We start from the raw sequence: 27154 nt of genomic DNA on the forward strand, positions 1-27154 counted from the left end.
TCTCAAACCAAAGAGACAAAACATTACATCCATTTTCCTTTCCTTTTTTTTTAGAAAATTAATAGCTCTGAAAAAGCAGAGCCTCCAGAACAGCAAACAAGATTCAAAAGAAGTGAAATAGTGCATTGTTAATGCCCTGCATGGCATTTCTCTTTTATTTAGCTGGCAGAGAAAATTATGATCACTGAAACAAACAAAAAAAAAAAAAAAACACACAACTGTAACTTTTAGATAGATGTAAGTCATTCAGCTTTAAATCACAACCGCAGGATGATCTGCAATACTTAGTAAATGTAGTAATGAACAATTTCCCTTTGTGTATGAAGAGTTTAATTAAGTACTGGATGCAGAAGTGGCGCAGTCAACTTAATATTTTATTTTTTTTGCGCCATTTAAAAGAACTTTGTTTCTCCTATCCTGATGACGACTGATTTCCCATGGAGAAACAAAATTTAGACTCGTTATTTCCGTACAGGATACTCAGTGCATAGTAAGTATATGCCGTTTAAATGGTAGTTCACATTAAAATAGCAGAAATATCGTAAGAAGCAGTTTGCGTGAAATCTTTCCCACACAATGGAATCTCCCAATCAGACCCGTTGGCTCACTGCAAATCTGTACTGAGCTAGTGGTAACATTTACAGGATATAAGATGTCGCAATTATATTGTTTGATATCCAGCGTGACTTCTCTTTCTGCCGACGAGATAGGCAATGAGCACAATTAGAACAAGTCCAGCAAGTGCGGCCCCGACGATAATGGGAACCAACATACCGTTCTGATCCGCTGCACACTCCACAACTACAAGAGAAGACATAAAATTACTCTATGCAAAACGCTGAAAATATTACTGTCAAATGTTTGTCCATAGCGGTTTCTGAAAACATGTGAATACCACATCAGACAACAATAACTTCCCATTCTTCAGATCCTCAGCTACAACAATCTATAAACATATAAGGAGAAGACAAAATAGGTCGTAAGACAGCAGCCATGGTGCCAAACAACCGAGAAGCAATGACTGGTAACAGGGTCTTGGGGCATCCAATAAGACTGCTCACAGTAAGATTAATGGCTCATAAAATATTAAAGGGTCACAGAGTTTTTCAAAAACTTGATATGTCATAGAGACACATCAAGTTTGATTGTTAGGGTCCCCCCCCAGCTCATTAGAACGAGGAGAGAGTTCTCACGTAGCAGGCTCTCTCCCCTCACTGCAGGAGAGGAAGCAAGACAGACTCAATAAGAAGTCTATGAGTCCACCTCTATTCGGTCTCCTGCAAGGAGGAGAGAGAGCACACTATGCAAGTGCTTCCCTCTCCTTCTTGGGATCAATGGGGGCCTCAACGTTTGGCGCTAGAACATATCAAAGGTTTTCTGAAAACGAAGTAAGCCTTTAATCTTAGTTGGTATTTGAATGAATGAAACAGCAGCACATTGAATGCTGGCACTAGTAGTGGGTGCAGGACCATACTCCACGTCCACAAAGGAAAAAAAAAAAGCAGCACTCCAAAATCTTAAAGGAGATGTTCAAAGTCTGTTTCCCCATAATATTATAATATCAACTTTTTAGGACCTCATTGGAACCATTTTTTAAGCTTGAAAAGGACTCCAATGAGGAACTGAAGTGTTGCTGTAAAACAATGGGGAATAAATCTTGCATGCGTCACTGAATATTTTGGAGTGCTGCTCATCATTCCCTTTGTGGGTTACTATTTGTATTATTGTTCTTCACTTGTTTATAAGCAGTTTTTTTTTGTTTTTTTTTACATAGAACTGTTATGTGCATTGAAGTCACAAGGGGGCGCTCATGATACAATTATAAGTGCCTCCTCTCCATATGAACAAATGTTTTCTAAAGTTCAGTGGCTCACAGGGTCTAGGCCAGGCATCCTCAAACTGCGGCCCTCCAGCTGTTGTAAAACTACAACTCCCACAATGCCCTGCTGTAGGCTGATACCTGTAGGCTGTTCGGGCATGCTGGGAGTTGTAGTTTTGCAACAGCTGGAGGGCCGCAGTTTGAGGATGCCTGGTCTAGGCAAATAAAACACTGCTATCCTAACGTGTTTCACATAAAAAAAAAAAAAAATGTGCACATAGAGTAATCTGTTCATGCGAAAACAGACTTTAGTAAGAAACCCAAAATGAGAAACCTATAAATAGATATGCTTCTTACCAGGTCCAAATTTGTTGTCATCTATATCAAATGCCTGAACCTGAAGGTTGTAGGTGTCGATATATAACTTGTCAGTAATCTGGAGAGTCTGCTTAGCGTTGCATTTGTAGGACTTGTGTGTCGTAGTCTGCAGGAAGGAGACGCTGCCACTATCTACATCAATGGGTTCTACAGAAACAGACAACATACAGTTAGAATTATATAGACGTAAAGTTCTTTAAATCAGCTTGAAGGGGGGGCTAGGGTAATTTTTTTTTTAAAAAGGACGGACTGAATAGTTATTGCGAGGGAATCACCTTTTGCATCTGGGAAAGTTGTATTGACATGGACTTGACCAAGATAAAATTTATTTTCTGTGGCATTCTGAAAAAGACAAAAAAAAAGTGATGTGGTGAACCCCCAAGCACTAGTACATGCTGTGTGCGCATTAAAAGGAGATTTTTGTGAAACTCACCTGTAAAATCTTTTTCTCGTAATTTCCATTGGGGGACACAGACCATGGGGACACAGACCATGGGTATAGCTTAGAGATATTACTAGGAGGGACACTATGCAAAAAAAGAAGCTCCTCCTCCTCGGGCTATACCCCCAGGCACCTCCAGGAGAACTTCAGTCGTTGCAAAAGCAGTAGGAGAAGGAGAACGGAAACAAAACATTATGGAAACCATCACACAGCACACCCTAAGGCGTAAACCAAAAAAGGGGGCGGGAGCTGTGTCCCCCAATGGAAATTACGAGAAAAAGATTTTACAGGTGAGTTTCACAAAAATCTCCTTTTCTCGTTCATTCCATTGGGGGACACAGACCATGGGACGTCCCAAAGCAGTCCATGGGGTGGGAAAAAAGAACAAATCCAACACCGCCAGGAATAAACGTCCAGTAGTCAAACCGGAACCACAGCCTGCAATACCCTGCGCCCAAGAGCAGCATCAGCCGAGGCCAGAGAGTGTAACTGATAAAACTTTGTGAAAGTATGTAAGGACGACCAAGTGGCCGCCTTACACAACTGGGAAACGGATGCGCGATTGCGTCTAGCCCAGGAAGCACCCACTGCCCTTGTGGAGTGAGCGGTAATCCGCGACGGCGGAACGTGGCCGCGAGCGCGATATGCCGCAGCAATAGCGGAACGGATCCACCGCGCCACGGTGACCTTGGAAGCCGCCAGGCCCTTACGGGACCCTTCAGGAATCACAAAGAGAGAGTCTGAACGCCGGAAGGAAGCGGTAGCCCCCAGGTACACCTTCAGGGCCCTGACGACGTCCAGGGAGTGGAGAGCACATTCCTTGGGGTTCACCGGAGAAGGACAAAAAGAGGGCAGGACAAGATCCTCGTTAAGGTGGAAGGGAGAAACCACCTTGGGCAAAAAAGAAGGCACCGGCCTGAGCACCACCTTATCCTGGTGAAAGACCAGAAAAGGTTCCCGGCAGGAAAGTGCGGCCAGCTCCGAAACTCGCCTGATGGAGGTTATGGCCACCAGAAAAACTACCTTCCAGGTGAGTAAAACCAGAGAGATCTCCCTCAGAGGTTCAAAAGGCGCCGCCTGAAGGGCGCGCAGAACCAAGTTGAGATCCCAGGGGGGCAAGGGAGGCACATACGGAGGAACCGAATGCGCCACCCCCTGCAGGAAGGTTTTTACAGGTCTCAAAAAGGCAATGGACCTCTGAAAAAAGATAGCCAAAGCAGAAACCTGACCCTTTAAAGAACTGAGCGACAGACCCATGTCGAGGCCGGACTGGAGAAAAGACAGCACCACTGGGACAGAGAAACGTAGGGGCGAGTAGCCCGATTTCTCACAAAACACCAGGAAGGCCTTCCAGGTGCGATAATAGATTCGTGAAGAAGCCGGCTTTCGAGCCCTGATCATGGTTCTTACCACCGCATCAGAGAAGCCTCTCTTCCTCAGGATGGCGGTCTCAACAGCCACGCCGTTAAACGCAGCTGCCGTGAATTCTGGTGGAAGAGCGGCCCCTGAGACAAGAGATCCTCTCTGTCGGGCAGAGGCCACGGGACGTCCGCCAACATACGAGCGACGCTGGAGAACCAGGCGCGACGAGGCCAATCCGGAGCGACGAGAATGGTTGGTATCCCCTCCGCCTCGATCTTGCGCAGCACCTTCGGCAACAGAGGAATCGGAGGGAAGACGTAAAGGAGGCTGAACCGCTGCCATGGAAATACCAGCGCGTCCACCCCGTCCGCCCGTGGGTCTCGAGCGCGGGCAAGATACACCGGCACCTTGTGGTTGAGCCGGGAAGCCATCAAATCTACGTCCGGACGGCCCCATCGGTGGCAGATGTCCTCGAACACCTCCGGATGGAGAGACCACTCTCCCGGATCCACCTTGGTGCGACTCAGAAAATCCGCCGTCCAATTGTCGACTCCCGGGATGTACACTGCCGACAATACTGGAACATGAGACTCCGCCCATAAGAGGATCCTCGCTACTTCCCGCATTACTGCCCGACTGCGAGTCCCGCCCTGATGGTTGACATAAGCCACAGCCGTGGCATTGTCCGACTGAACCCGCACCGGGCGAGTCGCCAGGAGAGGAGTCCAATGGGAGAGGGAGTGGAAAATCGCCCTCAATTCCAAAACGTTTATCGGGAGACGGGATTCCTCCGTCGACCAGACACCCTGAACTGTGAGGTTCCGGAGAACACCTCCCCAACCGATGAGGCTGGCGTCGGTGGTGACTATCGTCCAGGAGAACGGAAGGAAGGACTTTCCTGACGATAGGTTCAGGGGAGACTGCCACCAAGGGAGAGACGCTCGAACTTGCCGGGACAGACGAACAGGAGTGTCTAGACCCCGAGGGTTCTTGTTCCAGAGGGCAAGGATCATCTGTTGTAGCGGACGAGTGTGAAATTGGGCGTACGGAATCGCCTCGAAAGAGGAGACCATAAGGCCCAGCACCCGCATGCACTCCCGAATGGTGGGACGTGGAGAGCGTAGAAGGAGCACCATTGCCAGACGAATCTGGGAAGCCTTGGAATCTGGAAGAAACACCCGAGAAATCGAGGTGTCCAAGATCATCCCCAGGAACGAAAGTCTCTGGGAGGGGTGCAGAGAGGACTTGGGGAGATTGATCAGCCATCCGAACCGTTCCAGGGATTGAACCGTGATTCGGATGCTGTCCTCGGCCTGTGGAAGAGACGGAGCTTTTATCAAGATGTCGTCTAGGTATGGTAACAAAGAGATGCCCCTGGTGCGAAGAAGCGCCATGAGAGGCGCCAGAATCTTCGTAAAAACTCGAGGGGCGGTTGCCAACCCAAAAGGTAGGGCGACGAACTGGTAATGACGCCCCCCTATGGCAAAGCGCAGAAAGCGATGGTGGGACTCTGCAATAGGGACGTGCAAGTAGGCGTCTTGAATGTCCACAGACGCGAGAAATTCTCCTGGACTCAGAGAAGCAATAACGGAGCGAAGGGACTCCATGCGAAACTTCCGCACCCGTAGAAACTTGTTGAGAAGTTTTAGATCCAAGATTGGACGCACTGACCCCTCTTTCTTTGGAACAACGAACAGGTTTGAGTAAAAACCTGTCCCTTGCTCTTCTGGGGGAACGGGGGAAATGACACCACGGTCCAGAAGAGAGGAGACCGCAAAAAAGAGGTCCGAGGCCCTGGCTGGATCCCCCGGAACGCGAGAAGGGAAAAAACGTTCCGGCGGGCTGGACGCGAACTCCAACTTGTAGCCGGACGTCACCACTTCCAGAGCCCAGGCGTCCTGAACGTGAGCCCTCCAGACCTGTTGAAAGGAGAGCAGACGGCCCCCCACCACGAGGGGTGGGGGCACCCCTTCATGCGGAGGGTTGCTTGGGAGCAGGAGGACGGGCTGACTGCGCCCAAGGCCGCCAAGAAGGCTGGGGCTTGAAGAAAGGCTTCTTGCGGGAGTCCTGGGACCCCCCTGCCGATGAGGATGACGGCGTCCTGGCAGTGGAGAAGCGACGAAAGGACTGGCCCCGGAAACCTGAAGGCCGAGACCGAAAGGGACGCTTGGTCCTGGGCTGGGGTAGATGAGTGCTCTTGCCCCCTGTTGCGGCAGAAATGAATTCATCTAGTTGAGCCCCAAAGAGCCTGGACCCTTCAAAGGGAAGGTTAGCGAGGGATCGCTTGGATGAGGCATCAGCATCCCACACCTTCAGCCAGACCTCCCTGCGCTGAATGACAGAGAGGGCCGAAATACGGGCAAAGAGGGAGCCGATGTCCATTGAAGCCTCACAGAGATATTTAGACGCTTGAGACATCTGGATGATAAAATCCAGAGTATCTGCAGAGGCGTCCTGCTGTGACAGATCCTGGTGGTGGCGCTGCAACCACGTTGTAAGGGCTCTGGCGACCCAAGCCGACGCAAAGGCCGGTCGCAGGGAAGCGCCCGCCAGCGAGAAGATGGACTTGGAAAGTGAATCCAAACGTCTGTCCACCGCATCCTGCAGAGAGGAACCGTCTAGGACGGGAAGGGCCGTGTTCTTGGCTAACCTGGCCACCGGAGGATCTACCTTAGGGGAAGAAGTCCACTTTTCCACTGTGTCAGCTGGAAAAGGATAAAGCGTATCCATACGCTTGGTGGCCGAAAATTTTTGATTAGGTCGATCCCAAGCTTTTGATAGGACCGCAGTGAATTCCTCGTGAATAGGGAACACGGCGGACTCCTGTTTCTTGGGTGGAAAAAGGGAGAACTCCCGACTAGTGGAGGGAGGAGAATCCCCTTGTATATTAAAAGTGTCACGGACAGCTGCCACCAACTCGGTTACCATGGTGGAAAGCTTAGGCAGGGGTTCCCGATCCGTGACTTCGTCCGATCCGGACAATTCCCCATCGGATTTGCGCTCCCTGCGAGGGGGAGAGTCAACCGGGCATGCCTCAAGGCGAGGGGGAGAAGCGGAGTCATCCGAGGAGGAATGCTGCCGCTCACGCTGCCTTTTAGAAGTCAGACGCCCTCTGTGAGAGTCGCTGAGAGGGGATGGAGTGGTGGATGCCACTGGAGTAGTAGCCGCCATGCGCTCCATGAAGGACATGGCTGCCTTGGCAACTAAGGCCAGATCAGCTGCCGCATTAGACATGGCGGAGGCCCAGGCGGGTACCGCTGGATCCGCAGGGGCAGAGGGAGGACCGGGCTGAGCAAGAGAAGGAGGCTGATCCTGTCCGGGAGCAGGGCATGAGTCACAGGAACCAGTGACAGAAAAAGGCCTAAGGCATATTTTACATGACTCCAGTGGAGCCTGAGAGGAAGCCTTGGAAGGCTTAGGGGCCCCAGGTTTAGGCATGATGGTATTCCAAAAAAGATTTCCTACCAGGTTGCTGCAATTCCTACCACCCAGGCAACAGCAGAAGTCTCCGGTCACCGAGAACTGAGGAGCTGCACGGCCGCAATCCAGCAGAGTCTCCGGCGTAGGGAGAGACAGAGCTGGACGCCGAGGCTCCGCCCCCTTGGACGCGTCATTGCGGCGCGAAATAAGCGCGCGAAATAAGCGCGCGCGCGCGCGCGCACTTCAAATACACCCCTTCGCCAGAAACGGCGCAGCGGGGGTTAATATCGGGAGGAGCAGGCCGGCGGGAGCTGCAGAGAGCGCAGCGGCCATAAGATAAAATACACTCCTTCAGTGCCAAGATTGCCGCCGGTGCGGCCATAGTCTGAGCTGCAGGCAGGTATCAGTGGAATCACCAGCCCTCCCCAGAAGGGCCCCCTCCCAACGGGAAAAAATGCCCCCAGCCGGTCCTTCTCTAGCTCACCTCAGGTCACAGAGCGCCAGACAGACGACATGAAGGGGTGGGGGGAGGGGGGGGAAAGGAGGGAGATTGAAGCAGGCAATACTTATCTGCACAGCATGCTCCCTCGATGTCCAGACCAGCAGGGATTCACCTCTTCAGACGTCTGACTCCAATCAAGGAGAGCAGTGCTCTGGTGGAGGGTAGGCAGCAGGTGTCCCAGCAGCTGGTGGGATGCCAGAGCTAACATGTCGAGCCTGGATCCACTTTTCTTCTGTGGGGGAATGGGAGGTAGCCAGGAACCTTCAGAAGACCGTGGCAGACCCTCCACAGGGGCCAGGAAAGCGCAATGCTGACCTGCGTCCCCATCTGAAACCAGAAAAAAATAACAAACAGGAGAAGAATAAATGTCAACCTCCTTGAACGGACACTAAGCAAAGACTGAAGTTCTCCTGGAGGTGCCTGGGGGTATAGCCCGAGGAGGAGGAGCTTCTTTTTTTGCATAGTGTCCCTCCTAGTAATATCTCTAAGCTATACCCATGGTCTGTGTCCCCATGGTCTGTGTCCCCCAATGGAATGAACGAGAAATGAACATTTTTCACTGCAGAGCTGGCCTGCGTTACACTTGGATTCTGCTTCATCCTTTGTGTAGCAATGTATGAAATCTGCTGCAAATGAAGAGGAAATCCCCGGCAGGAAGGGTAGGCTGCAAATTTGTAAATCTGAAGCACACACTCCATTCCACGCACAGTGTGTTGGCAGGAGTACCACGTGGCTGGGTGTTGGTGTGGTATTCCACAATAATACACTACATAGGAACATGGCCCTAGGCTTACCAGAGAGAAGTTGAACAAGAGGTAGACTTGCTCATATGAAATGATCAGTGTTGCATAAGTCGCTGAGCAGTTTCCATCATACTTGACTTGCTTTGGAATATTAAACTTAGAAGAAACATCCTAAAGAAAAAAAAAATAAAGAAAAAATTATAAACAGACTAGTATGTCATGGGGTGAGGAAAAATCTGCAATAGGTAAAGGTGTTATCCCAGAAACCAGTATGATGGGAGCGCCGCTCTGCAGGGGAAACTGATGCAGCGTCACACCAGCACTGCATCCCAATCATTCTCTGACTCATTGGAACAACACAATAAGGGTGCATTCACACGACCATATGTATTTTGCGGTCCGCAAAAAAAAAAAATAATATGGATGACATCTGTGCGACAACCGTGCTGCATCTGTTTTTTTGTGGAATTACTGTAAAAATGCTTATTCTTGTCAGCAACAGACAAGAATAGGACATGTTCTATCTTTTTTTGCTGAACGAAAGTACAAATGCGGATCAGACGCGGACCAAAAATACGATCTTGTGAATGGGGCCTAAGGGATGGCATAACATGGGAGTCCCTTTAAGTCATTAGTGGGAATCCTCTTTCAGCTTCACTCCACACACCCTCAGACCAGGATGGACGCAGAGGAGAGGCGGCCGTGCATGTTTTGTCCCTCTCCGGTAAAATGAATGAATGCACAAGTAGGTTTCAGCAATGCTGACAGAAAGCTCATGTGCGGCACCCTCCCTGAAGAAGCCCTAACACAAGACAAGACACCACTGGAAAAAACACAAACCTTGTCATCCTTGGTCTTGTAGGTGATGTTTAACTGCAAACCCATGCTGGCCAATATACAAGCTGCTCCAGAAGATGTATTAACGCGATAATCTCCAGTACTGGGTGTTGGGGGGTTAACTGGAGGAGTCGTTGGTGCGACAGTAGTTGGTGCGGAAGTAGGGGCAGTAGTAGGGGTAACATCTTCTTTGCAAAGAGAAGCTATAGGAATATATATACACAACATGCTGTTATTAGGGATACATTTAGATTACATAACACATGTTCTGGATTGGAGGGGAGATTTATCAAATCTGGTGTAAAGGAAAACTGGCTTAGTTGGCCACAGCAACCAGTCACATATCCGTTGGAAAATGAAAGATGTAATCTGATTGGTTTTCCTTTATATCAGTTTTGATAATCTCCCCCAAAGTGTTCTGCTACTCCAAAGACGCCTGGCAGTGTCAATAGTCTCTTATCCTGTGACTGATGGAAGAGCGTGAAATGGACAGACTTTACAACTCCCCTAGTTCCTAGCAACTTCTAAGGAGTTAACGCAACAACTAATTTATCAGCGGGCCTTTACATTGAATGCTGTGCTGCTCCTCTGTTATTCCTCATGGAAGTATGAATAAGATGATTGACATACCCCCTGTCAATAGGGTGTCCTCCTACACAGTATGGCACTATCAGCCCAGTGATTGGGAACGTAAAAATAGTAACAGACAGTTGTCAGTTTAATCATGCACTTCCAGGAGAATAGAAGACGTGTTATATGGGTAACACACACCCGTCGGGAGAGCCGACAGATCCTCTACTGTACGACTCCTGAAGCCATAGCACATAGACTATACTTACTGGCAGTCCAAACACTGCAGAAACATAAATGGGTTGTCTGAGATATGGAGATTTATTTAGAGTTAAAGGGGTTGTCTTATCTCGCCGAAACAGCGGCGCACAACAAGCTATACCGTTTCCCTAACTCAAACAGCATAGCTGGCTCTGCTACTCTGTTTCCATAGCTCGCATGCACCACAATGGAATGTACTGAAGCAGCAAAGTGCTGGTCTGCTCTGCCGTTTCCCGGCCGGGAGGTGGTCAGGACTGTATCTCATCTCACCTTAGTAACAGTGAAATGAGACAATCCCTTTAACATTTTCTTGCCCCATATCTTGCCCCAAATCTGCAATAGGTAAAGGTGTTATCCCAGAAACCAGTATGATGGGAGCGCCGCTCCCATCATACACTAGGCCTTAAAACGGTTTACAATGGTGATGTAACATCATATGGCCACGTCCAACGGCTGCCACAGGACATTATGTCACTCTTGTCATAATCCCACCAAGACCCAGAGCAGTGCGATTTTCACGCACGGTTGCTAGGTGATGATTGGGATGGAGACCCGATCATTATTATTTTCCCTTATAACATGGTTATAAGGGAAAATAATAGCATTCTGAATACAGAATGCATAGTACAATAGGGCTGGAGGGGTTAAAAATAATATTATTATTATTATTATTAACAATAACAATAACCTTAATCCACTTGTTTGCGCAGCCGGCATCTCTTCTGTCTTCGTGAAGAATAGGACCTTTGATGACGTCACTACGTTCATCAGATGGTCCGTCACATGATCCATCACCATAGTGATGGATCATGTGACGGACCATTTGATGACGTCACTACACTCATCACAGGTCCTATTCTTCACAAAAGACAAACAGAAGAGATGCCGGCTGCGCAAACAAGTGGATTAAGGGGAGTTAAATTATTCTTTTTTTTTTATTTATTTTTTTTAACCCCTCCAGCTCTATTGTACTATGCATTCTGTATTCAGAATGCCATTATTTTCCCTTATAAACCATGTTATAAGGGGAAATAATACAATATACACTACAACTAACCCAAACCTGAACTTCTGTGAAGAAGTTCGGGTCTGGGTACCACAGTCAGTTTTTTATCACGCGCGTGCAAAACACATTGCACCCGCGCGATAAAAACTGAACATCGGAACGCAATCACAGTCAAAACTGGCTGCAATTGCGTTCCTACTCGCGCGGGTTTGCCGCAATGCATTGAGATGCATCCGGACACGCTCGTCTGCAAGGGGCCTAAAAGACAGTGAACAGATTCTTCCGTACCATTTACACTGTAATTGTTGCCATTTAAATAAGCTTCCAGTTTAACGTTTTGAAATGTTGCATTGACGCTGCCCATAATGATGAGGTGTGGACTGGCACACTGGTAAAACCGGTTTGTTTTAGCAGATATTTCCGTGTGGTTGGAGGACACTTGCTTGGTACCTGGAATATAAAGAACATGCAAAGTATTAAAAGACAATACATTTCTACCCTCTTTAATACAGTGACAAATCTAATAACGCTCACCGTTTTCAGCAGAATCTGGGAACAAGCTCGAGTCTGAGAGGTTGTACGTAAGCGTCAGGAATTTAACTTGGTATTCTGCATCAGATTTAGCAAAATGCATGCTGAGGGAGTGGCCAGATCCAAAGGCAATGGCCAAAAGCGGTCCTGTGGCATTCACTGTGCTGCAAGTACTCATGTTGCTGACTACTGCATTGTCAGGTAATGGAAACGGCACTGTAGCCTGAAAAAGAAAATGCAAAGGTTTCACAACTGTGTTACTCCATAGATGTCCCACAGACATGAATTGCAGCCACGATTTATGGCATCTGCACATCACCAAAATGGATTTTAAACTAAGCTGTCAATATGTGATTGAAGTGTAGAATTTTAGTTTTGTCCCTATTGACAATGAACTAAATGGAACGGCTTGCAACCAGAATGGTTATTTTCCCATACCGGACACGAAAGCGTTGCAAGCAGCGTTTGTGTGCGCCATGGGATACTGATCAGACACAGAAGAAAATGGATCCGGCGCCCATTGACTTACAATGGTTTTACTGCCGGAGCAGTCTTGAGCATTTTAGAGATAATACAATCGGATCCGTTCTGAAAGAATGCAGCCGGCTGTGTTATCACAAAGGAAGCGTTTTTTTGCAGATCCCTGCTGGATCCACTGGAAGTTCATTCCAAGCATCTACCACTCTTTCAGTAAAATAATATTTTAAGAAACTGCTTCCGATCTTCCTCCTTTTCATTTCAGATTGTGTCCCCTTGTTCTTGTGTTAGATTCTTATAGAAGCGTGACGTCATATCCATCATCACGGGCACCACTGCAGCCATTTACTGGCCTCAGCAGTCACGTGCACTCAGTTATTTCCAGAAATCCCACAGAGATTAATTGGAGGAGCAGGAGAGGAAGCACACACACACACGACCTGCCTCTTCTCGTGATCGGCGGGGGTGCTGGTGATATTATTGCTTTTAAGGGGGGGGGGGGGTCCTCCATTAAAAACAATTGTCCCCTATACACAGGTCTCTGGTGTGAATGGAGCAGTAGTGAACATGCATGACCACAGCTCCAACCTCCAAGTGAATGGCGCGGTGACCACACATGCTCAATAAACACAGTTGGACACCTATCCTGCAGATAGGTCATTAAAGGGGTTGTGTCACTTCAGCAAATATTATTTATCATGTAGAGGAAGTTAATACAAGACACTTACTAATGTCTTGTGATTATCCTTATTGCTTCCTTTGCTGGCTGGATTCATTTTTCCATGACATTATACACTGCTCGTTTCCATGGTTACAACCACCCCACAATCTATCAGTGGTGGCCGTGCTTGCACACCATCGGAAAAAGCCTATATTCAGTGCCACGGTCCTGGCGACCAGAGAGGCCGGCGCTTTTTCCTATAGTGTACAAGAACGATCACCACTGCTGGAAACAAGCAGTGTATAATGTGATAGAAAAATGAATGCAGCCAGCAAAGGAAGCAATATGGGTAATAACAATACATTAGTAAGTGCCTTGTATTAAACTTCCTCTACATGATGAATGCTATTTTATGACGTGAGACAACCACTTTAATGTTGCTAATGGGAAACCACTCTTTGCTAAACCTAGAAATTTAGCATTTAGGGTCCATTCACACGTCCGCAAATGGGTCCGCATCCGTTCCACAAGTTTGCAGAACGGGTGCGGACCCATTCATTTTCTATGGGGACGGAATGGATGCGGACAGCACAGTGTGCTGTCCGCATCCGAATTTGCGTAGCGCGGCCCCGATCTTCGGGTCCGCAAAAGATAGAACATGTCCTATTCTTGTCCGCAGCTGCGGACAAGAATAGGGATTGCTATATGGGTGCCGGGCGGGTGTGTTGCGGATCCGCAATTTGCGGGTCTGCAACACACCGCGGACGTGGGAATGGAGCCTAAAAGTATTTCTTGCAGCTTCTTGTAGAAATTTCACACAGCGGTTAAGGTCCTGAGGATTTCTGTGGAGGGGCTTGGTATTCCTAATACAGGCAGACCAATGGGGGGGGGCTATTCACACATCAGTATCACTGTTGCACTTGCTTGCTGCTAGTAAGTGCATTTACACTGGCCAAGTATTATTACTGCTGAAGGAAAGCTTAAAAAAAAAAAAAAAAAAAAAAAGAAGAGGGGGGGGGGGGTATTTTCAGATAGACAGAGGTGTAAGAGGGGGATGAGGGAGTAAATGTCTGATCTCACAGGACATAACATAATTCTTTAACCTTTCTCACATTATGGAGGAGAATAGGAGGGTATTTAGGGTATATTTCATTTAATGTTTGTGTGCATCGTTAAAAGATACAGTATCCACTATAAAACAGTGACATCTACAGCACCCCGCCCTTTTAAAGGGAGTCTTTCACCTAACATGACCATTATAGAGCACTCAAACAAAACAATGGCTGATCTTAGGGAGACCAGCTACAGAAAACACTGTGGAGCCTCATTTAAGAGTCTCGACACAGCAATCCAAAGTGCAAAGCTCCCTGGGAAACCGTAATATGCAAAATAACCGTGGAGCCCCAGTTATGGGTCTTCAACACAGTGAAAGCCAGATATCCCTCAAAGGAAGGAAAACCGAGCAAAGGGATGTCCCCATTACAGAGATCACCAAATCCACCATATTAAGTGGCCCTTATGTCAAGATCCCGCTCTTTTACAAGCTTTAAGGATGTGACAGGGAAAACCTAAGCCAGTTATCCATCCACAGACAGCTGTTCGGGGTGTTGCCCCTCATCAGTGTGGAGTAGGATTCTGGCTAACCAGGAGCAATGCCTTGGAGACTACTCAAATAAAACAATGGCTGATCTTAGGGAGAACACTAACCCCATGATCTGCATTATAGTCCCCATATTTGAATGTTGCTTACCGTATAGCTGTCGTCGCTTATTTTCGCTAAAAAAAACACTTTTACATATTGAATAAATTAGGTTCTGAAGGTGCCCAGGGGCGGCGTGCAAGCTGCCGGTGCCCAGGCCCCTCGTCGCTTTTCATATGAAACCCCTCCCCTTTCACCCCTCTGGCGTGCCCTAGGTTCTTCAGAAATCCAGCGCCGTTCAAAAGATTTGCCGCGCCTGCGCACTTCATTACCCATTATGGGCAGAGGCACAATGTCGGCTAGATGTACAGCCCGGCACATGCGCATGCGCATTGAAGACTCTTGTGCCTCTGCCCATAATGGGTAATGAAGTGCGCAGGCACAGCGAATCTTGTGAACGGCGCTGCATTTCTGAAGAACCTAGGGCAGGCCAGAGGGGTGAAAGGGGAGGGGTTTCATATAAAAAGCGACGAGGGGCCTGGGCATCGGCAGCTTGCACGCCGCCCCTGGGCACCTTCAGAACCTAATTTATTCAATATGTAAAAGTGTTTTTTAGCGAAAATAAGCTAATGGTCATGTTAGGTGAAAGACTCACTTTAACAGTGAACTCCCCAGTCCCCCACCCCTTAACACTGCCCCCCCCCTCCCACAGTGCCCCGCCACTTTAACCACCTCAGCCCCCAGTGCTTAAACACCCTGAAAGACCAGGCCACTTTTTACACTTCTGACCTACACTACTTTCACAGTTTATTGCTCGGTCATGCAACTTACCACCCAAATGAATTTTACCTCCTTTTCTTCTCACTAATAGAGCTTTCATTTGGTGGTATTTCATTGCTGCTGACATTTTTACTTTTTTTGTTATTAATCGAAATTTAACGATTTTTTTGCAAAAAAAATGACATTTTTCACTTTCAGTTGTAAAATTTTGCAAAAAAAACGACATCCATATAGAAATTTTGCTCTAAATTTATAGTTCTACATGTCTTTGATAAAAAAAAAATGTTTGGGTAAAAAAAAAATGGTTTGGGTAAAAGTTATAGCGTTTACAAACTATGGTACAAAAATGTGAATTTCCGCTTTTTGAAGCAGCTCTGACTTTCTGAGCACCTGTCATGTTTCCTGAGGTTCTACAATGGCCAGAAAGTACAAACACCCCACAAATGACCCCATTTCTGAAAGTACACACCCTAAGGTATTCGCTGATGGGCATAGTGAGTTCATAGAACTTTTTATTTTTTGTCACAAGTTAGCGGAAAATGATGATTTTTTCTTTTTTTTTTTTTTTTCTTACAAAGTCTCATATTCCGCTAACTTGTGACAAAAAATAAAAAGTTCTATGAACTCACTATGCCCATCAGCGAATACCTTGGGGTCTCTTCTTTCCAAAATGGGGTCACTTGTGGGGTAGTTATACTGCCCTGGCATTCTAGGGGCCCAAATGTGTGGTAAGGAGTTTGAAATCAAATTCTGTAAAAAATGACCTGTGAAATCCGAAAGGTGCTCTTTGGAATATGGGCCCCTTTGCCCACCTAGGCTGCAAAAAAGTGTCACACATCTGGTATCTCCGTACTCAGGAGAAGGTGGGGAATGTGTTTTGGGGTGTCATTTTATATATACCCATGCTGGGTGAGAGAAATATCTTGGCAAAAGACAACTTTTCCCATTTTTTTATACAAAGTTGTCATTTGACCAAGATATTTATCTCACCCAGCATGGGTATATGTAAAAAGACACCCCAAAACACATTCCTCAACTTCTCCTGAGTACGGGGATACCAGATGTGTGACACTTTTTTGCAGCCTAGGTGGGCAAAGGGGCCCATATTCCAAAGAGCACCTTTCGGATTTCACTCCTCATTTTTTCCTGAATTTGATTTCAAACTCCTTACCACACATTTGGGCCCCTAGAATACCAGGGCAGTATAACTACCCCACAAGTGACCCCATTTTGGAAAGAAGAGACCCCAAGGTATTCGCTGATGGGCATAGTGAGTTCATGGAAGTTTTTATTTTTTGTCACAAGTTAGTGGAATATGAGACTTTGTATGAAAAAAAAATAAAATAAAAAAAATAAGCATTTTCCACTAACTTGTGACAAAAAATAAAAAATTCTAGGAACTCGCCATGCCCCTCACGGAATACCTTGGGGTGTCTTCTTTCCAAAATGGGGTCACTTGTGGGGTAGTTATACTGCCCTGGCATTTTCCAGGGGCCCTAATGTGTGGTAAGTAGGTAAATGACCTGTGAAATCCTAAAGGTGCTCTTTGGAATATGGGCCCCTTTGCCCACCTAGGCTGCAAAAAAGTGTCACACATGTGGTATCGCCGTATTCAGGAGAAGTTGGGGAATGTGTTTTGGGGTGTCATTTTACATATACCCATGCTGGGTGAGAGAAATATCTTGGCAAAAGACAACTTTTCCCATTTTTTTATACAAAGTTGGCATTTGACCAAGATATTTCTCTCACCCAGCATGGGTATATGTAAAATGACACCCCAAAACACATTCCCCAACTTCTCCTGAGTACGGCGATACCAGATGTGTGACACTTTTTTGCAGCCTAGATGCGCAAAGGTGCCCAAATTCCTTTTAGGAGGGCATTTTTAGACATTTGGATACCAGACTTCTTCTCACGCTTTGGGGCCCCTAGAATGCCAGGGCAGTATAAATACCCCACATGTGACCCCATTTTGGAAAGAAGACACCCCAAGGTATTCAATGAGGGGCATGGCGAGTTCATAGAAATTTTTTTTTTTTGGCACAAGTTAGCGGAAATTGATATTTTTAATTTTTTTCTCACAAAGTCTCCCATTCCGCTAACTTGGGACAAAAATTTCAATCTTTCATGGACTCAATATGCCCCTCACGGAATACCTGGGGGTGTCTTCTTTCCGAAATGGGGTCACATGTGGGGTATTTATACTGCCCTGGCATTCTAGGGGCCCTAAAGCGTGAGAAGAAGTCTGGAATATAAATGTCTAAAAAATTTTACGCATTTGGATTCCGTGAGGGGTATGGTGAGTTCATGTGAGATTTTATTTTTTGACACAAGTTAGTGGAATATGAGACTTTGTAAGAAAAAAAAATAAAAATTCCGCTAACTTGGGCCAAAAAAATATCTGAATGGAGCCTTACAGGGGGGTGATCAATGACAGGGGGGTGATCAATGACAGGGGGGTGATCAATGACAGGGGGGTGATAACCACAGTCATTGATCACGCCCGTGTAAGGCTTCATTCAGACGTCCGGATGCGTTTTGCGGATCCGATCCATCTATCAGTGCATCCGTAAAAATCATGCGGACATCTGAATGGAGCTTTACAGGGGGGTAATCAATGACAGGGGGGTAATCAATGACAGGGGGGTGATCAGGGAGTCTATATGGGGTGATCACCACAGTCATTGATCATGCCCCTGTAAGGCTTCATTCAGACGTCCGGATGCGTTTTGCGGATCCGATCCATCTATCAGTGCATCCGTAAAAATCATGCGGACATCTGAATGGAGCTTTACAGGGGGGTAATCAATGACAGGGGGGTAATCAATGACAGGGGGGTGATCAGGGAGTCTATATGGGGTGATCACCACAGTCATTGATCATGCCCCTGTAAGGCTTCATTCAGACGACCGGATGCGTTTTGCGGATCCGATCCATGTATCAGTGCATCCGTAAAAATCATGCGGACATCTGAATGGAGCTTTACAGGGGGGTGATCAGGGAGTCTATATGGGGTGATCACCACAGTCATTGATCATGCCCCTGTAAGGCTTCATTCAGACGTCCGGATGCGTTTTGCGGATCCGATCCATCTATCAGTGCATCCGTAAAAATCATGCGGACATCTGAATGGAGCTTTACAGGGGGGTAATCAATGACAGGGGGGTAATCAATGACAGGAGGGTGATCAGGGAGTCTATATGGGGTGATCAGGGGTGATTAGGGGTGATCAGGGGCTAATAAGGGGTTAATAAGTGACCGGGGGGGGGTGTAGTGTAGTGTAGTGGTGCTTGGTGCTACTTTACTGAGCTACCTGTGTCCTCTGGTGGTCGATCCAAACAAAGGGGACCACCAGAGGACCAGGTAGCAGGTATATTAGACGCTGTTATCAAAACAGCGTCTAATATACCTGTTAGGGGTTAAAAAAAACACATCTCCAGCCTGCCAGCGAACGATCGCCGCTGGCAGGCTGGAGATCAACTCTCTTACCTTCCGTTCCTGTGAGCGCGCGCGCCTGTGTGCGCGCGTTCACAGGAAGTCTCGCGTCTCGCGAGATGACGCGTATATGCGTGACTGTGCGCAGCGCTGCCACCTCCGGAACGCGATCCTGCGTTAGGCGGTCCGGAGGTGGTTAAAATGGGACCTCCACTGCAGCCCATCCCCTTAACTTTAACAGTGAGTTTCACAGCACCCCACTCCCTTGACAGTGACCTCCTCAGGTGTCACTGTTAACCCAGTGCGGTTAACAGTGACCTCCATAGCAGTTGCCCCTTTAATAGTGGCCCCATTAACAGTGACCTCCACAGTGCCCGCCCCTTTAATGCTAGTGTACACAACACCATGTGTCGCTCGACATTTTGTCTCAGCAATTTTTAAAATGATAGTCTATGGTGGCGCACTGCGACATGCTGCGACTACGATGCGACAGTTGCAAAAAATCCATACAAGATGGATTGTTACTGCGACTGTCGCTTCGCAGCATGTCACATGTCGCAGTGCAACACCATAGACTATCATTATAAAAATTGTCACGCGACACATGTAGCAGTGTAGTTGTGCCCTATGTGTCATGCGACTTATTGTCGTCGTGTAGCCCTAGCCTAAAGCTGACCTACAGCAGTGAAGAAAAATGACTGGGTTGTTATCGAAACCTGGAGTAAAACTGTGTGTATGTGGAGACTAAGGGCCTGCGAGCTTCTATAAGGGACATGTGACCGTGTGTATGGCAGTTGGGATATGAAGGGAAAGACTTGCAGGCTTGTATTGGCTAATGCAGATCATTTTTTGGGAATATCTCAGGAACAATACATCCTAGAGAGCTGTGACCCCCACAAGATTTCTTTCCAGGTAAGCAAGGGATGTGTATACCAAGTTTCGTTGAAATCGATGGTTGCATTTGAGTGATCGCGGAACATACATACACACATGTCTTATATACAGTCAGGTCCATAAATATTGGGACATTGACACAATTCTAACATTTTTGGCTCTATACACAACCACAATGGATTTGAAATGAAACGAACAAGATGTGCTTTATCTGCAGACTGTCAGTTTTAATTTGAGGATATTTACATCCAAATCAGGTGAACGCTGTAGGAATTACAACAGTTTGCATATATGCCTCCCACTTGTTAAGGAACCAAAAGTAATGGGACAGAATAATCATAAATCAAAACGTTCACTTTTTAATACTTGGTTGCAAATCCTTTGCAGTCAATTACAGCCTGAAGTCTGGAACGCATAGACATCACCAGACGCTGGGTTTCATCCCTGGTGATGCTCTGCCAGGCCTCTACTGCAACTGTCTTCAGTTCCTGCTTGTTCTTGGGGCATTTTCCCTTCAGTTTTGTCTTCAGCAATTGAAATGCATGGTCAATCGGATTCAGGTCAGGTGATTGACTTGGCCATTGCATAACATTCCACTTCTTTCCCTTAAAAAACTCTTTGTTTGCTTTTGCAGTATGCTTTGGGTCATTGTCCATCTGCACTGTGAAGCGCCGGCCAATGAGTTCTGAAGCATTTGGCTGAATATGAGCAGATAATATTCCCCGGAACACTAAAGAATTTATCCTGCTGCTTTTGTCAGCAGTCACATCATCAATAAATACAAGAGAACCAGTTCCATTGGCAGCCATACATGCCCACGCCATGACACTACCACCACCATGCTTCACTGATGAGGTGGTATGCTTAGGATCATGAGCAGTTCCTTTCCTTCTCCATACTCTTCTCTTCCCATCACTCTGGTACAAGTTGATGTTGGTCTCATCTGTCCATAGGATGTTGTTCCAGAACTGTGAAGGCTTTTTTAGATATCGTTTGGCAAACTCTATTCTGGCCTTCTTGTTTTTGAGGCTCACCAATGGTTTACATCTTGTGGTGAACCCTCTGTATTCACTCTGGTGAAGTCTTCTCTTGATTGTTGACTTTAACACACATACACCTACCTCCTGGAGAGTGTTCTTGATCTGGCCAAATGTTGTGAAGGGTGTTTTCTTCACCAGGGAAAGAATTCTTCAGTTGTTTTCCATGGTCTTCCGGGTCTTTTGGTGTTGCTGAGCTCACCGGTGCGTTCCTTCTTTTTAAGAATGTTCCAAACAGTTGTTTTGGCCACGCCTAATGTTTTTGCCATCTCTGATGGGTTTGTTGTGTTTTTTCAGCCTAATGATGGCTTGCTTGACTGATAGTGACAGCTCTTTGGATCTCATCTTGAGAGTTGACAGCAACAGATTCCAAATGCAAATAGCGCACTTGATATGAACTCTGGACCATTTATCTGCTCATCGTAATTGGGATAATGAGGGAATAACACACACCTGGCCATGGAACAACTGAGAAGCCAATTGTCCCATTACTTTTGGTCACCTAACAAGTGGGAGGCACATATGCAAACTGTTGTAATTCCTACACCATTCACCTGATTTGGATGTAAATACCCTCAAATTAAAAGCTGACAGTCTGCAGTTAAAGCACATCTTGTTAGTTTTGATTTCAAATTCATTGTGGTGGTATATAGAGCCAAGAATGTTAGAATTGTGTCGATGTCCCAATATTTAAGGACCTGACATATATATATATATATATATATATATATATATATATATACATATACACACACATACACATACACACTTAAGAAAAATGGCGGCACCAGCAAAATGAAAAAAGTGAGGGTGCATGTTCACAAGGAAAGAGACTTCTCACCCCAATAATAGATCAGAAAATGAACGGCACTCCTATAGATGATAAAAAAAAATGTCTCCTTTATTCCCCCGTACACACCGCAGCACATCCGTATGGTGAAAAATGGTGGGATCCTTTATTCACCCAAGCAGCGACGTTTCGGTCCGCTTGCTGGGACCATTCTCAAGCAGAGAATGGTCCCAGCAAGCGGACCGAAACGTCGCTGCTTGGGTGAATAAAGGATCCCACCATTTTTCACCATACGGATGTGCTGCGGTGTGAATATATATATATATATATATATTGAAGAAAATCCAGCGGGAGCACCACCACCATATATATATATATATATCTATCTCTCACTTCTAGTTGAAACTTACAGATCATGTCACATCATCTGCAAGAACATCAGCTTTAAAGAACGACAGAAGACATTACCTCCTCAGCACCCTTCTTGTATTCAACTGTGAAATTAATGGAGAGGTCCGCCAATATGCAGGTCTTATTACTGGCATCTTTCACTTCAAATCTCCCAGAGCAACCAGACTGGAAAATACCTAAAGAAAAGAACAAAGTCACATGAAATAGAAAGCAGAAATCCAGGATGGCTGCGTGACTTGGTTGTCCTATCTGTTCCAATTTATTTGCTTATATGTATGCCCTCACCCTCCTCAGACTATAATGCGGCATGAAGCATCTCCCCCTTGGCACTTGGGCATGCAAAATCTTGTGTAAAGCGGCACTCCCTATGTGTCAAGGCTATTCTACGCATGTGCCAAGGCTTCTGCCGTAACACTGGAAGCTTAATACAATAATGAAGGAGGAGTTCTCAGTTTCTTATGGACTTTCATTTATCCTTTGCATTTTAGAAAATCTTATCAACTGAAATAAAAAGAAAATTCCTGTAAGTGCATTTGGACACTTGATGGTAACGGTTCATATATACAGAAACATCTCCGCTACCATTAGCATTTTTGCCCTTGTGTTACGTCTGAGTTTCCCAACAAGACTGCGGGTCTACTGACCAGAACACAGCCTTATAGATTCCTACGATGCTGCGAGTTTGGGTCAGCAGATCCGTAGACAGGCCTCGACACGTGTCCGGAATATGGGCATTTACTTCTGTGAAACCGACCGTCGGCTAAACTTGTAGAAATGATGGCACACCCATTCCTGTGGGGTTTTTTCAATGGGACCCAGATGTCCTGCATGAATGCCCGATGCCACGGTCCATTTAAAGATCCGGCCAGTAATGCCTCCCTGTATGAAGGCAGACATCACCTATGGGTCCGCAGGGGGACCGTTCCTTCTTCTGATACATGTGAGCACATTCTTAAAGCCATCCCAGTCCCACCATTCCAGCACTGTAATTCACGTCCCTGCCAGACCGGAAGTAGCGACGTCCTGTATGCACTCCCATGACCACTGTCAGCCAATGACCGCCAAGCCTAATTTCAGCACTGTACTCCGCTATGTCCGGCACTCCCATAGAGAATGAACATAAGAGCAGAGGAATAGGACCTTATTTTTATTTTTTTGATTGTTGGTGGTCCCAGCAGTCAGACCCCCGGCCATCACCTAGTCATCCCCTATCCTGTGGATAGGGGATAACATAAAAACTTGACACAACCCCTGCTGTCAGTGCTCTCATGTTCCCTCAGCAGCACAGGGGAGAAGAAGTCTCTCCCTCACTCCCCCCTGTGCCGCTGCTGCCAATAAGAAGAGAGGGGGGGGGGGGCGCACTGCGCCACAAATGATAGTTAACTTTTAATATAGGAGGCAGATGCCGGCAGCAGAATCACATAGCCGATTTAACGTTACATTACCCTACTTCGTAACTTCCGGTCGCACCGGAAATGACGTGAGGAGGCGTGCCGATCTGCGCATGCGCAAAACGACGGTTTAGGGAAATCTCACAGCGGAGTTCAGCTGGACACTGGGACAATGCGCATGCGCCGTAGAGCCTCACCAGCCTTAGGGTAGGGAAAAATTACGGCCCAGTGCGCAAGCGCGGCTAACTACAGAACATCCATCCGATCTCCGCGCCTGCGCAGTGTGGGGGTAGGGAGATCTGATGGCCTGTTATTTATTTAACAGAAAAAATGGCCATCAGATCTCCCTACCCCCACACGGCGCAGGCGCGGAGATCGGATGGATGTTCTGTAGTTAGCCGCTTGCGCACTGGGCCGTAATTTTTCCCTACCCTAAGGCTGGTGAGGCTCTACGGCACATGCGCATTGTCCCGGTGTCCAGCTGAACTCCGCTGTGAGATTTCCCTAAACCGTCGTTTTGCGCATGCGCAGATCGGCACAACTCCGGCACGCCTCCTCACGTCATTTCCGGTGCAACCGGAAGTTATGAGGTAGGGAAATCTCACGAAGTAGGGCAATGTAACGTTACACCGGCACCGTCTCTGACAGGAAGCTGCGATCAGCAGCAGTTAACCCCTCAGATGCGGCACCTGAGGGGTTAACTGCTGCTGACCTGCTGCCGACACCTGCCTACTGTATTAAAGGATAACTGTCATATTTTTTTTATTTGCTAGTTAATTAGCGCTAGGCATGTATACCTGAGTTAGTCTGTCAATGATTGACAAAAGATCTGTAATTACCTTATAATAACAGCTTTCATTACTGTCTCCTGTCCCTTTCCACTGCTCCCTTAAAAGACTGTTGCTATGGCTTGTCTGTCTTTCTTTTAGTATAAACAGAAGACGGAGGGGCGGTCCTTCACACTGCATGCCTGCATTAGGCTTCAGAGTGAGGAGGCGTGTCTCTCAGTAATCCAATCTGATTGGCTGGCAGGGAGCTGCTGGCTACAGCAAGTTTGTATGTGACCTCAGGGAAAGCAGTTTTGGCCTCAGAACTGGCAGAGGAGCCATCTTGAGAAGATCCTCATAATGTAGGATTCAAAAACAGCCGTAACTAAGGGGAAAACTCAAGGAAAACAGTAGTAAGTGAAGAAAGTAAAGATTGCTTTATGCATAATGCTACTTCAGCAGTAACAAGCTAAAATTGATTTTTTTATGAAAATATGACAGTTACCCTTTAAAGGTTAATTATCATTGGTGGCACCGTTTTTTTTCGCGTGGTATCGAGTATCACAATACTTTTTTATGGTATCGAAATCGAATCAATTTCGGTATCGCAACAACCCTAGTGATGATAATGTCTGTAAAGCGCTGTGGAATATTGCAGCGTTATATAAATGCGTAAAAGAAATAAAGTCTATGGGTATGCTCAGCGATACACTTTAATATGTTTTTACTGTATTCAAAACAGACACACAAAGCAAAAATGAGATTTGAACAGCAACCAACCAGTAAGAAAAGCGGTTGTCAAATTAACACAAACCTATCTTTATTCTCTATTAGGACGTAAGGATGTAATGGAGCAAGGACTTCATCATCTACACTGAAGACATATCTATTTATCTATATAAAAAGTTGCTATGGCGGAGTGCCAGTGTCCACAGACGACGCCCGATTTCCATGGCTCCAGTAAATGCGGTATGGAGGTGCATGTCATGTGCGGCAGTACCAGTCGAGTCTTCTGATTCTTTGTTCCCGGACAAGGGTGTTGTTATGTCTCAGCTATTCTCTGAGCACGTGAGGCCAATCCTCCAGGTAAACCGGTTTTCGGGTTTATAAAACACAAGGAGGAAAAAACATTTCTTAATATTACACAACAGGTCGTGCCTGTGACAGGAAGAAAACCAAGGGAGGACAAGAAGCAGCTGCCGATATGGAGACCACCATGTACAAGATCTGCCAGGAGGCCGTATAGCAGCCGTGGAAAGCTTCCCCTCATCCGAGCTGCACATGCAGCAAGGCACCGGGGCGGAGAATAGAAGCCAGCACAGACCCCGAGCAGGATGCCAAAAATAAAAAAAGATTAAATAACATTTACTTAAGACTTTTGCTTTTTTAAAAAGGCAGGGAATTTTGTTTTATAGGACTTCTGTGCAAAATATGACCTCCTGTAGTGAACGTCCCTAAAGACGGTCATTCGCCCCAACCTTCATGTTAGTTTTATTCCACAAATATCATACAAAACACACATCTTCATATATTAAAAAAAAATAATAATAAAAATATGGAAACAAAAAACAGGTAAATAAATTTCCGACCACTAAAAATCTCCTTGCACTTTGAGCGTCCTCCACAGGCCCGGCAGGATACACAGGCTTTGGACAACGCATTCAGTTCAGGGATCAGCAACCTCTGAACTACGACTCCCAAAATCCCCCTTTTATTTCTAGGGGAGTAACTAGAACAGATGAGCAAGTGCGCATGCTGGGAGTTGTAGTTCCACTTGTTGCTGTTTTAGGGGATAAGGCAGCACTTGCTATTTTATGGGACCACTTAGCTTTGGCCTAGGATCAGGTACCGAGCTGTATTGTGGACCCAATGGCATTATCCATCATGACAATAGAACATATAAGTGTCTGTACAGCGCTGTGGAATATGTTTGTGCTAGTAAAAAAAAAAATTTAAATAGAGAACTGCTGGGGAACTATGGGGCTGAGATGGACCTGCACCTCCAGTGCAGCATTCAGAAACCAGGCGATCTCCATCCTCCACACACCCAAAAGATGAAAACTATGGGTCCGACAACCGGACTGATCTCTGAGGGACACGCCCGCCCATTCATTTGGATGGACACTACATTCCTGTTCACACACAATTTTACCAGTGATATCAGCCAATCCCTGGGGAATACAGGAGCCAGACCACCAGAGAACAGCTGGATCACAGATGTGGTTTGTCCAAGCAGCAAATGATACACCCCGGTTATATGGGAACCCTTCAAGAGAGTAGGCGCTCTACCTTCTGGTTACCTGCAGCTGCCACTAGAGGGAGCTACTACATGATGTCTTCTGGAGGACACCGTATGCCGGGCTCCCTCTAGTGGCAGCTGCAGACAGCGTTATGTTCGGAGCTCCAGGCGGCACAAATGTCAGGTTTGGTCACATTTGCGGCCATTAGTAGCTTCCAGTAATCTTGTCACAGGACATAGCTGGTGTGCGCCTACTCCTGTCAGGCAGCGAAGAACATAGATTTGGTGAGGGAACTAAAGAAATATCAGCTTCCGTCATGGTCACTACTTTATGTCGCCCGAGCGTAGAACGCTGTGCAGACAGGTCGGTTCTGCGCTCACAATGTGCAGGATAGTAATGAAGGGAGATGGCAGGGCGCTGAGCACTTACCGAACAGTAGCGCAATCCCCAGCGCGGCCTCCCCGAGCATCCTCATCCTGCTGCTTGTCATTGCGTCTGCAGCACCGGCTTCACGGGACTCAGCAGTAAGGAGCGCAGTCCGGTACGAGGAAGCTCTCACACAGAAGTCATATGAAGTGACGTCAGGACATCACGAGACGGAGGCCTCACTGTTTACAAGAGAGACAGCGTCGGTTTCCGGGATGTTTCAGCCACTGCGGACGCCATTTTTGAGGATACAACAATGCGTAGAACTCTACGTCTTGAGAGCACCCAAAATGGCGCCTACGTGAAGACAAATAGTAATAATATGTTTAAACCCG

The 27154-nt window shown here is 46.7% G+C and overlaps 1 protein-coding gene across 1 annotated transcript; it reads right to left on the minus strand.

The window, feature by feature from the left end:
* On the minus strand, window positions 1-26967 carry LAMP1 (lysosomal associated membrane protein 1). Its single transcript, XM_040425183.1, has 9 exons — window positions 26823-26967; window positions 22053-22171; window positions 11875-12094; window positions 11629-11790; window positions 9507-9706; window positions 8718-8837; window positions 2473-2539; window positions 2177-2344; window positions 1-801 (listed from the first exon to the last, which is right to left on the minus strand). The coding sequence occupies exons 1-9, from the start codon at window positions 26881-26883 to the stop codon at window positions 662-664; spliced, it is 1257 nt and encodes a 418-aa protein (XP_040281117.1). The 5' UTR covers window positions 26884-26967; the 3' UTR covers window positions 1-661.
* Between the last annotated feature and the right edge of the window lie 187 nt (window positions 26968-27154).

Source organism: Bufo bufo, chromosome 3 (assembly GCF_905171765.1).
Source record: "Bufo bufo chromosome 3, aBufBuf1.1, whole genome shotgun sequence".
NCBI lineage: Eukaryota > Metazoa > Chordata > Amphibia > Anura > Bufonidae > Bufo > Bufo bufo.

Excerpts from the sequence above, each read along its gene's own strand:
- LAMP1 (XM_040425183.1), bottom strand. The coding sequence starts at position 26,883 with ATGACAAGCAGCAGGATGAGGATGCTCGGGGAGGCCGCGCTGGGGATT. Across the intron at positions 11,791-11,874 it reads CCCAGATTCTGCTGAAAACG|GTACCAAGCAAGTGTCCTCC; the intron begins GTGAGCGTTATT and ends TTTATATTCCAG. Across the intron at positions 8,838-9,506 it reads ACAAGACCAAGGATGACAAG|GATGTTTCTTCTAAGTTTAA; the intron begins GTTTGTGTTTTT and ends TTTTTTCTTTAG.